Below are 12,836 nucleotides of genomic sequence, written 5' to 3'. Positions count from 1 at the left end.
CCTGGTATGCTTGAACTATCTCATTCCTATTGTTTATCACAGGCACCGTTCTCAGAGGCATCTGGAGGGCCGGTCCGGTCGGTGAATCACTAGGCCATACCGGAGCTCCATGTCTCCGAGTTTGTGCCGGAGAAGCATCACTGGGCATCCGTTGTGACCTCTTCTTTTCCTTTGTTTCCTCCTGATATTTTTCTAGGCTGGGATAGTGTTTCTTGGCTGCTTCGGTTGACTCTGGAGAGTAGGGTGGGGGTCTCGTTCCTAGTGTAGGTGCACCGGGGGCTGTTCCCTGGGGTGGAGGCGGTGGCAAGGGTGGCGGCAATAATTCCTGTTGTCTGGCCTGTACACTCAACAGTAAATCTGGGTAGTCCTCCTCGTTGGATTGGAAAACTTCCTTCTTTTTCCCTTCCTTCTTCACCACCATACATTTGCCATTCCTGCACTGTCGAACCCAACCTGGATCTTCTCTAACTACCCGTTCCCAGGTAGCAATATAGACCCACTGGTTCGGATGATTCACAGCACAATATTCTTCCACTGTTCGGATCAGTTTCAGATCCCACGTCCCTTCTACTTGCCAACCTAACCCAAACTCTGGCCATTCTCCCTGACACAAATTCCTCAGTCTATAATCTCTCAGGTCCCTTGGATTGCCTGCTACGGCTCGGGTAGCAAAAGAGCCAAAATTATCTAAGATGCATTGTAAGGGAGTGGAGCTCTTTGAATTTTTCCCTCCCATCCTGCCTAATAGAGGGGACTGCCTTGGCCTGGGCACCCGGACACTCAACGGCATGCGTCAGGAAACACAAGACAGAGCCCCTTTCTACCTCCCTGGGAACTTTTGTGTGTCCCTCCCGGCGCCGGTGTTCCCTTAGTGTCCCATTTAACCACTATACTTGCCAGATTTCTGTAGACGTCCGACCAACCTTCGCCCCTGGGCTTTTCCCTGGATCTTTTTCCCTCCTGGCTGGTTTCTATGGAACCTCGCTGGTGTTGCAGCTCCCACCGTCAGTCGGCGTTGGCATCAGAGGCAAGCACTGCAGCCGGTCTTGCAATATTCAGGGGCCCCTTCTCATCTCACGGTAGTTGCCTCCAGTCCCCACCGCTGAGTTGGGACCGTCCCGCCAACGGGATCCGTCTCCAACCTCCTGGCCCGTCTTATAGGAAATCACGTCGGGGTCACCAGAAAATGTAGCGGAACCTTTGTGCTACGGTCCTTGCGAGCGCAGTGGGAGGGATTTGGAGACGGACAACTGGAGTAATTCCAAGAAAGCAGTTTTATTTGGCAAGTGGCCACTAGGGTTCCCCCTCGCACAAAATAGGTGCTTTCCCAGGGAGAACCCCCAGCGGCGGGCTGAGTAAATATTTATACACACTACAGGGTTCGGGTTATGCCCGCCCACAAGCAAATTCATTGGCTTAGAGTTGTGACGCTGCTTGACTTGCATCCAATCAGCGCTGGCCAGCGGCCCGGGCGCACTCTTTCTGTGCCGTGTTCACAATCATTCAGAGCGCCTGCGTGCGCATGCGCTGTTTGTTTATCTTTAGCTTTCATTTCTTCAGAAACACATGATTTCCCAGAAACCACATGTTTCTGTGAATTTATGCACCCGGGTCGCTAGCCGTCGCCATCTCTGCCCATATATGGTATTTCCTGGGGTTCTTTAACCTCCCGCCTCAAAGTGGGAAATGGGAGTATACTTCCTGGAGACATACAGGAAGTTACATACACCTTTAGAATTTGGGGTATAATGTTCTCTCTCTTGATCCTGCCATGTGGCCTGCTGTTACTTCTTGTTAAGAGATATGTATTATCCTGAACTATATTCTTTGGAACTAAGATGTTTTTACCTGTATGACCATCATCATACAAGATTGTGAGTAAACATACTTTTACTATTTTACTTTTGATGTCTCTGATGTTTATTTTATGTGCATGACTCTTTAAAGAGAAAGGGGGGCCGGCTATTTTGTTTTTCTTACCTCTGCTCACATAAACCCCTAGCCTTCTGTATTTTTGCTACTCTACACCAATATCTAACGATATTGGTATCATAATTCTAACAGGTTATGATCATATTTTCTAATAGCCTTATTCTCCCTCTGCAGGACACAAAGAAGGATATAATGGAGGTTGCCTTCAAATGGAAGACTATCTTATCTAAAAAAAGATGCATAGTGTCCATTGCAGCCTGACACAAGCATGGCAAACCTCTCAGATAAGTAGGTATCCTCTAACAGTCCTTCAACGTCTGTCTAAACACCAGCAAGAACAACCTAATAGAAAGACTTCTTCCTGACCCTTTATTTGGCAAGCAGGCACATCTCCTTCTGCCTCCTTGAATCCATCACTTCTTGGAAAAAAGAATATAATTACAGTTCCCTGAAGACAAAAGAGCGATCATTTTTTATTCCTCCATATCTACCCATTGCAGTGACCTTCTCTCTCTTCTGCTTTCAAACCTGAGATATGTGTTCAAATAAACTCTGAAACATGAGACCATTGACTATTCCCTCCCAGTCCTCCCCATCACCACACAACTAACAACTTGTTTTGCCCTTGACAAAAGGATCCAGTCCAATTAGTAAAAAACTTTTTGCTGAATTGTCTGAAAAGCTTGTGGTACTACCTTACAATAAACACTAATATGATATTTGAGTAGCACTAGGTAATATTGAGTTAGTTAATCGCATTTCCCATGGAGTGCACTGTGCTTTTATTTTCTCCAAGCGCATTGTCTTTTGCCAAATGGCATGGGGTTCTTTTGCCCTACTTAAAATTGGCACTTTCTGCCACCTCCCCCAGTCCCGTGAAACACTGTGAAATTTTGCTATGACTGCACTGAAAAAAAATGGGAAGAGCTGCTAAGGGTTCAGCTGGGGCCTGACACAGGAGGCCCTTTTGGGATGCCTGCTCTTTTCCCTGCAGTGTGCTTCTTTGCAGAGGAAGGCATTGCAAGTGGACAGAGTGGCTTTTTCACTGTCCATCTGTTAATGTTACTTATCTGTCCTTCGTCCTCTCTTCAGCTTGCTTTTCTGGAGAGCAGGACACTGGCTTAATTCCTTTCTTCCCCTTGTTTACATATGTCAGTTTTATTTATCAGGAGCCCCTGATGGTGCAATGGGTTAAACCCTTGTGCTGGCAGGAATGCTGACCTGAAGGTTGGGTTGCTGAACTGAAGATTGCCAGTTCGAATCTGTGAGACAGGGTGAGCAACGTCCTTGCAGATGGCCCCCTAGGCAACGTCCTTGCAGATGGCCACGTCTCTCACACCAAAAGCGACTTGCAGTTTCTCAAGTCATTCCTGACATGAAAAAAAGCTCTATTTCAGTACTTTGACATGCTCCTTTTTGGAGAACAGCCCCTAGAATGTGGACTGGCCACATTGACTGGAGAATTATGGGAGCTGTCATCCAAAAAAGTAACTTTTCCCAGCTCTGTCTAATTTTAACCATTCTTGTTCTGCCTGCGCCTTTTATAGTAGTTTGATCTGCAAGCATCGGCAGACAATACCGTGTCATAGTTAATGTTAGTTTTGATCCAGAGGGCCCTAGGTTCAAATCCACACTCACTGAATGGTCTTTATCCAATCATTCTCTCTTAGCCAACTTGGCAGACCTTTTCAGAAAATACAATGGCATATCTGCCATGGATGCCACCCTGAACTCCTGGAGCACAGAGGAACAGCTTGGAATTAGATCCACAGGTTGGTTGAGATTTTGGAGCCATACTACAAGTGTCTCTGAGAGTGACAGGACTGAGAGAAGGGTCTCAACATCTCAGGAGACTTATATAGGGTGTGTGCATGTTCACATGTACCTATGAGAGAGATTCATATTGTATCTAGAAGGGAGATTCATAAAACTTAAGAGGGTTCACTCAAAAGGGTTTGCCTTGGATATATTCAGCAGTGTGTGAATAAGTATTTTAAAAAGCATTTGCTCTGCCTATTTAATTATGTCACAGAATCGCCAAAAATATTACTACTCCTCATGAACTAAAATTGTGTATATGCCATTTTAACTACAGTGTTCCCTCGGTACTTCACTTTTCGCTCCCTCGCTGTTTCAATAAATATTAATGTAACCATTTATCACTGTATTTTGCTATTTTGCGGGTTTTTGCAGTGTGCAAAGGGTTTTGGAAGGGGGGGAAGGGAGAAATAAAGGGAGAAGGGAGAGTAGGGAAGGGTTAGAAATAAAAAAAGGTTATTTAGCTTCCATTCTTCTTCTCTGCCGGAGTACTGTATATTGTAACTGCTAAAATAAAGTACAGACTGCATTGTAGTAAGTGGCCTGTGGTTTGCTCTCCTCCACACATAGAATAAGTATAGTGTCCCTACTTCACGGATTTTCACATTGCAGGTGGTCCTGGAACGTAACCCCCGCAATAAGTGAGGGATCACTGTATTCCTTTTCACCAACTCAGTTAAAGCAAATGCCACACTCCTCCCTTCCCTAAGCAGCATGAAGTCTCCAAGGGGGGAGGGAGGTAAGACAACATGGAAACAACTGTGGATGCTGACAATATGTACTGCATTTCTCATTTAATGCACTCAAGCAGTGATATCATCTTTCCTCCCCCCCCCCTCACCCACCCCATACTACACGCAAAACTGTGGTTCGTAAATGCAAATAATCATGACAACCCACCTTGTCACGATGACAGAATGTCTTTTGCAGAAAATCACAGCAGGCTGGATGGAGCATGAGAAGATGGCAAAGCCAACCCGGCAGCCTTGCCCCTCTCATTCTCAGTCCCTGGGAGAATTAATTAGCCAGGGCTGCCAAATGTTTGCACATCAGTGGCCCTCCACTGCTGTCTGCTATGCTGAAGTCAGGAGTACAACCCAACCAGTGCAAAGCAATCAGGACCAATTAATGAAGATGTAATTTACTCTAGAGATGCAGCTATTAACATAATCCAGATGTTCTGAGCACTATGAATATTATTAACATGGTTAACTTCTTCAGATCCCTAAAATAGACCTGTTACTGGTTGCCAAAGGGTTTCAGCATACAGATTCTGCCATTAATTATTGTTATGATTCATTATTTACACAGGGCACCAAGACATAAGAGGCCCTCTCTCTGTTAACCATTTCTCGTGAGTTTGAGCAACGAGGGAGCTAGAGGCACAATGGGCCTTTCGTGTTTGTGTTTCCTGAAGTGCCATTTCTCCTTGCCTTTCTCAGCTAGAGCTGGTGGGTGTGATTCCTTTCTAAGGGAAGTTGATTAGTGATAAAATGAAGAAAAAATAAGCACAATTAAAGCCCTGGCAGACCATGCAAAAAGAATCTGCGAATCTCACCTCCTCCAAGATGAACTGAACCACCTAAATTGGGCTCTACAGGCTCATGGATACTCCATCACAGACACCAGAAGAGCTACAAGGCCAAGAACAAGCCACGAGAGTAAAGACAAAGATTCACCCAGAGGAAAAGTGTTTTCACCATACATCAAGGGAAACATTGACTGCATAGGGAAGCTGACGAAGAAACACAACCTACAAACGATCTACAGACCCACTAAGACAGTGGTTCTCAACCTGGGGTCCCCAGTTTGTCTTGGTCTTCAACCCCCAGAAGTCCTAACAGCTGGTAAACTGGCTGGGATTTCTGGGAGTTGTAGGCCAAAACATCTGGGGACCTCAGGTTGAGAACCACTGCACTAAGAAAATGCAACAGATGCTACGTTCAGCGAAGGACAAGAGGGATCCTCTTACCTCTGCAGGAGTCTACTGTATACCATGCAGCTGTGGACAAGTCTACATAGGGACCACCAAACGCAGCATTGCCCAAACACGAGTCAAAGAACATGAAAGGTACGCAGACTGACTCAACTAGAGAAGTCCGCCATAGCAGAGCACGTGATGAATCAACTTGGACACAGCATATTATTTGAGAACACAGAAATACTGGACCACTCTAACAACCATAGAGAAGCCACTGAAATCCACAAGCATGTGGACAATTTCAACAGAAAGGAGAAAAACATGAAAATAAACAAAATCTGGCTACCAGTATTTTAAAAACTCTAAGATCTGGACAGTAAATAAAGAACAACACTCAGAAATTAGGGGAATTCCAGACAGGAAACAATCAGGGCCAGCTAACACTTCTCAACAAAAGATTCCCTCAGACAGGAAGCCGACAGGCTTTGAAGCTGCAAGGCCAGTCGGTGCTAATCAAGGTGGTCAATTGCAACATTCACACTTGCCTAAAACAGACAAGAGTTCTTTCTCCCAAGGTATGGGTGCGCCAGTTGCACCCATACCTTGGGAAGCCTGACTTGGCCACGGTGGTCCACACATTGTCACATCATGAATAGACTGCTGCAATGCGCTCTACGTGGGGTTGCCTTTGAAGACCGTTTGGAAGCTTCAAATGGTCCAACGGGCGGCGGCAGCATACCAGAGCAGCTTATAGGGAGCACACAACCCCCCTGTTACGTCAGCTCTACTGGCTGTCAGTTTGCTACCGAACACAATTCAAAGTGCTGGCTTTGGCCTATAAAGCTCTAAACGGTTCTGACTCAGCTTACCTGTCTGAATGTATCTCCTTCTATGATCCACCTCAGAGGTTAAGATCATCAAGGGAGGCCCTGCTCTCGATCCCACAACCTTCGCAAGTGCAATTGGTGGGGATGGGAGACAGGGCCTTCTCAATGGTGACTCCTCATCTGTGGAACTCCCTCCCCAGTGAAATCAGGTCGGCCTCCTCCCTTTTGTCCTTTTGGAAAAAACTTAAAACATGGCTGTGGGACCAGGCATTCGAGCAGCAAACACAGCAATAATAATAACAATGATGTATGTGTCTGATAATGGTCATACCCTGGACTATGACCTTGACTTGTGTAATTTTTAAATGATGGTTTATAGTTGATGTATAGTAGATTGTAATTTGTTTCTATACTCGTTGTTTTTGCATCTAATGATTGCCAGTTGTGAAGCCACCCTGAGTCTCCCCGCCCCCGCCCCCCGGGGGGGGGGGATGAGAAGGACGGGATATAAATGTGTGAAATAAATAAATAAATAAATAAAATATGGAATTTTTATAGAAGCCTTACCCAACCTTTAACTGGAAATACTGGTGGCTGCAGGTCCAGCCACCAGTATTTCCAGTTAAAGGTTGGGTAAGGCTTCTAAAAATCTGGGAGAGCAGGTGCCAAAATGAAGGGACAGAACTGGGCCAGGTAGAGCAATGCATTGATACTGTATGAATCAGCTTTTTATGATCATTTATGGATATGTGGGACAACTAACTGGCTCAGAAGCAGATTGGGTGTCTCCCTGGCAAGGATGCTTTAATCGTGAAGTTCCTGCCTGGGCAAGAAGGTTAGACTAGATGACCCTTGGAACTCTTCCCAACTTTTCAGCTCTGTTCTTTTATAATGCTAACTTTGCAATCTGGTTATTCTGTGTTCCAAAAGTAATTAATTGTATATGATAATAAAACAAACTTGGGGTGAAGAAGTCAGAGGAGGCGACTGAGAAAGTGCAGAAGGATGCTCTGAAGCAAATGGTGTAATAATTACCTAGAACAGTAACATTTAAAAAGTGCACTAGCTGAGGGTGAGATCACTCACGTTAATTAAAATGCCTGAACAGGAGAATACCTGTCTTAATATAGGATTTAATGGTGCTGATAGAACAAGAGATGAATTAAGTTCCTTCTATAATAGTGGTTAAGAAGAATTTTCACTAAATGTGGAAGTATATATATGGAAGCAGCTAAGGAAGTATTATCTTTTTAGCAGATATTATACTGGATGTTTGAGAAAATGATGGTACAATTGAAGTCCGACTGAAAACAGGGCCATAGAAGCTGAGTCCCTTGCTGTGCTCTACTATCAGGTTAATCAACGTGTCGAAACAGTTCAACATTGCCTGGGCCATGACTCTGAGAAAGGTATCAAGGTTAGTGTCAAAATTGGTCATGGCTGGTCGATCCTGTTTTAGTTTGAACTTTGAAGAAGTCATGCAAGTTGTAGTGTACTTGGGATAGAGTTCAGCACCTCTGGAAAATCCTTTTAACTTTTGATAGAAACCCAGATTAGATTCACAACTTCACTGACATGGAAATCACAGCTTGCAGTGGTCAAAGCGTTTTAGAAATTGACCCCGCTAAGCTTTCATCATGTGAGTTTCTTGCTTTTGGTTTCATTGTGTTATGTAAACCCCCCAGTGGTACAGCGGATTAAGCCACTGAGCTGCTGAACTTGCTGACCAAAAGGTTGGCAGTTCAAATCCCGGGAGTGGGGTGAGCTCCCAAAGTTAGCCCCAGCTTCTGCCAACCTAGCAGTTTATAAACATGCAAATGTGAGTAGATCAATAGGTACCACTCCAGCAGGAAGGTGAAGATAATTGTGAAGTCCTAGTTTATGCAAGATATTTGACACTACTAAAAATACTCCCTGTGACACTTAATTGCATAAAACAATGGCTGGAATTCATGAAAACAGTTCATAAAGCCCAAACCCGGATTACCAGGCATTAGGAATGGCAAGTGATGGGGTTTCTTTTCTTGGGATGGTCATTTCATAGAATCATAGATCTGGAAAAGACCTTGTGGGCCAGCCAGTCCAACCCCCTGCCAAGAAGCAGGAAAATCGTATTCAAAGCACCCCCAACAAATGGCCATCCATCCTCTGTTTAAAAGCCTCCAAAGAAGGAGCAGAGAGTTCCACTGATGAACAGCTCTCACAGTTAGGAAGTTCTTCCTAATGTTTAGGTGGAATCTCCTTTCCTGTAATTTGAACCCCATTGTTCCGTGTCCTATTCTTTAGGGCAGCAGAAAACAAGCTTGCTTCCTCCTTGGTATGACTTCCCCTCACATATTTCTTCATGGCCATTATGTCTCCCATTCCCCCCCCCACACACACACACACACAAGGAATTTTCGGTGCAAGGAGAAAACAAGAAAGGGATTCTGCTTCTGTCTGTCACATTGGAGAGAAGAGGTGGGAATGTCAGCCTGTCGCATCCTTGTTAACAGGAGAATAGACCCCTGTTAATCAGGATTGAAGGGGCAGATGCCACTCAATAATTTGCGCTAGAATCATGGCTCACAAACTCATCAGATGTAGTGAATTTAACATCCTAAGACGTTTTCAACCTGTCCAATGTACATAGCCTGACACCGAACATCACACAACATTGTGTGACATCTGGTGGAGGCCCCATCCACAACCAAGGTGAAAGTGTCAATGGACACTTTTCTCCCAACATGGAAGGCTTCCCGTGTTGTGCTGGCCTCATGTTGTGCTGGCATGGGATCTCTCTATGAATGCTTTCCCCATGTGATGCCCCACTGCTCCCTCTTTCCTTGCGGAAGCTGACAAAGCAGGACGATTCGCCTGGGCTTTCTGGTGAGGTTGTTGGTCATTATGGAGACATCAGTGAGATCATTCACATTTATGATGCGGCATCAAATTCATATCCACACCAACAGCAGATATTGCTGGAAAAAACTCTCGTTTGAAATCTTGGACATTAACTAGCGGTCAACTTGTGGGTCCCCAGGTGTTTTGGCCTACAACTCCCAGAAATCCCAGCCAGTTTACCGGCTGTAGGATTTCTGGGAGTTGAAGGCCAAAACATCTGGGGATCCACATGCTGAGAAACACTGTTGTAAACTATACCAGTGGCAGCTCATGACTACTATCCAAGGTAGTGAACCTATTTTGGGATGGGGCTCAGAAATTTGAATAACTTTTCTAAAGACCTAGCTAGTGAATCATCATCCTACTGACATGGAAGCTATCAGGGATTGATGCTGAGATAGGTGGACAAACAAATTGACTTGATACATGGGTATTTCCCATATTACTGTTTCTGTGGCTGTATACTAAGACATATACTCTGCATTGTACTGTAAATGTATCTTGTTGATACACTTGTGTCGTAAGTGTATTTTATTTAATTTTCTTACATTTCTTTTCTGTCTCCTCAAAACTCAAAATTGTTGGCGTCTTAAATTGCCATCAAATTAACTTTGACTTGTGGTGATCCTATGAACATGAGACCCTATGAACATGGGGCTTGAGGAAGCTATGGGTGCCATATATCATGCCCTCCTACCAAATAATACCCAACTAGCTTCCTGATCAAAGGTGGAAAGAAGGGCATTGTCCTTGCCCCAGGACTGGTATAAAATTCATTTGCTAGTCCATTTGGTGTTTAGACAAAAATAGTGGCACAGTGTTAATAGTGTCAAATGTCTTGCACTAACCCAGGTTATTCTGCAATGCTGGATTTCACATATGCTATTTTTTTTAGTTTACATCCTGACACTGAAGCATCAATGTGTGTACACTAATATACAGGTATGTATGGGCCATTTCTCAATCTACTTAGTGCAGAGGAGACTGAAGATGAATGCCCACAACAGGAATCACAACATTAGAATCACATAGCGCTGACTTGCCAGCAAGTTTTCAAAAATTGCTACCCTTACAAGATGAGGAAATTAACCACTATGCTATTAAATTTTAGAAAAGCTACCTTTTAAAAAAAAGCCTAGGCTGGAAAGCAACTATTACGCAATGGGTGCATATACCCAGTGAGCTGCTCACCAGCCTTAGTTTAGCGAAGCAGAAAATAACCTGATTTTCACAGCTAGGTTAATGCAGCCATGAAAGCAACAACAAAATGGAATATGGAAGCAACAAAGGAATCATGGAAAAGCTCAATTTATTTGACACCAAATATGATTGCTCAAATTTCTTTCTGCAATAGATGCAGTGTATATTTCTCTATGAGCATGGCCAACAAAATATACCTTCTAGACATCATTGCTAATGGCTTTTTCTGCTTGCTTCCTTGACTCTTGGAGGAGCTATAGTTAGATCTGTAGCTGGAACAAAAAGACATACAATAGATAGATAGATAGATAGATAGATAGATAGATAGATAGATATCAGAGGCATTGATAGATCTTCTGTTTTGTATATTATCACTTGAAACAATATAAGATTAGCAAGCTGGGCCAAAACTAAACTGAACATGAGTCAACAGTATGATGCAGCAGCTAAAAAAGCCAATGGGATTTTGCTGCATCAAAAGGAATATAATGTCTAGATCAAGGGAAGTCACGGTGCCTCTCTATTTTGCTTTGGTCAGACCTCACTTGGAATACTATGTCCTATTCTGGGCACCACAGTTAAAAAGAAATATTGACAAGGTGAAGGGGGTCCAGAGGAGGGCAACTAAAATGATCAAAGGTCTGGAGACCATGTCCTATGAGGAGCATCTTAAAGAGCTAGGTATGTTTAGCCTGCAGAAGAAAAGGTTGAGAGGAGACATGATAGCCATGTATAAATATGTGAAAGGATGTCATAAGGAAGAGGGAGCAGGGTTGTTTTCTGCTGCCCTAGAGACTAGGACTCTGACCAATGGGTTCAAATTACAGGAATGGAGATTCACTTGAACATTAGGAAGAACTTCCTGACTCTAAGAGCTGTTCACCAGTGGAACTCTCTGCCTTGGAATGTGGTGGAAGCACCTTTATTGGACGCTTTTAAACAGAGGCTGGATGGGGTACTCTGATTGTACTTTAGCTGCATGGCAGGGAGCTGGACTAGATGGCCCACGTGGTCTCTTCCAACTCTATTATTCTATGATTCTATGTTAACTTGTTTTGAGAAAGGTATAAAATAGTTGTGTTTAACCAATCACACATCACACTTTGCACACATGAACTTTAAGTTTTTGGACTACAAATTCCAGGATCTTCTAGCCAACATTGTCATTGGACATTTTGAAACTCTATTAATTGTAATTCAAAAATAAAATTTCTAGTCTCCACTATTTATTATTAGAGGCAGACTAAGTGTCTGGGCCAAGGTTACCCAGTGAGCTCCATGGAGGAGGAGGGCTTTGAACTATGGCTTTCCTGATCCACCTTTGGCATTCATTAGTCTTTACTCTTTTAATGTTGCCAGCTATATTTGTAGCTATAAAGACAGTGCTTTTTCTTTTTCTTGGCACTACATAGGCAGGCAGTGACAAATATGGCCATGTTGTAAACAATAAATAATAAATAATAGTTGTATTTTTGCTCTATAGCTGGATCTGAAGCCCCCGGTGATCCAGTGGATTAAACTGCTGAGCTGCTGTTCGAATCCGGGGGAGCAGGGTGAGCTCCCGCTGTTAGCTCCACCTTCTGCCAATCTAGCAGTTTGAAAACATGTAAATGTGAGTAGATCAATAGGTAACGCTTCGGCGGGAAGGTAACAGCGCTCCATGCAGTCATGCCAACCACATGACCTAGGAGGCATTGATAGACAACACTGACTCTTTGGCTTAGAAATGGAGATGAGCACCAACCCCCAGAGTCAGATATGACTAGTCTTAATGTCAGGGGAAAACCTTTACCTTTACCTGTAGCTGGATCAGTACAGTACCTGGAGTTGAAATTACTAGTCTGTTTTCACAAACATGGCTCTGTAGGGAAAATCACCAGGTGGGCAGTTGAAGAGCCACAGGGCAGTGGAAGAACAGTTGTGTTCAATCCTATTACACCGATATAGGAAATCTGATCAAATATGTAAGCCACCTTAGCCTTAATGTTCGCATTCCCTGACTTGCCATTCCTGAAATCGGATGTACTTTGAACAGCAAGGGTTGAAGGGATCTTCTGGTTTCATTTCTGGTTAGAGGCCCTAATCATGTCGAAGAACCATGTGATTTTCATTCAAATTAACAATGAATTGATAATCAGATTGATATTAGCGGCAGCCAGGCTACTCACAAGAACACCCATGAAATGCCACATAACACCAGTGCTGCAGCATCTGCATTGGCTTCCAACTGATTACCGTGGTCTATATAAGATGCT

At 43.8% G+C, this 12,836-nt stretch overlaps 1 protein-coding gene across 1 annotated transcript in view; it reads left to right on the top strand.

Moving 5' to 3' along the window:
• Nucleotides 1-4,284, top strand: part of hspbap1 (HSPB1 associated protein 1) — an 87,754-nt gene extending 83,470 nt beyond the window's left edge. The window contains exon 9 of the mRNA XM_062967406.1: nt 2,107-4,284. Within this exon, the coding sequence (XP_062823476.1) occupies nt 2,107-2,193 (87 nt within the window). The 3' untranslated portion in view covers nt 2,194-4,284. The remainder of the gene's footprint in view (nt 1-2,106) is intronic.
• The last annotated feature ends 8,552 nt before the right edge of the window (nt 4,285-12,836 follow it).

Source organism: Anolis carolinensis, chromosome 1 (assembly GCF_035594765.1).
Source record: "Anolis carolinensis isolate JA03-04 chromosome 1, rAnoCar3.1.pri, whole genome shotgun sequence".
Lineage (NCBI taxonomy): Eukaryota > Metazoa > Chordata > Lepidosauria > Squamata > Dactyloidae > Anolis > Anolis carolinensis.
Note: the sequence above shows the minus strand (reverse complement) of the source record. Positions and strands in the feature narration are given on the sequence as shown.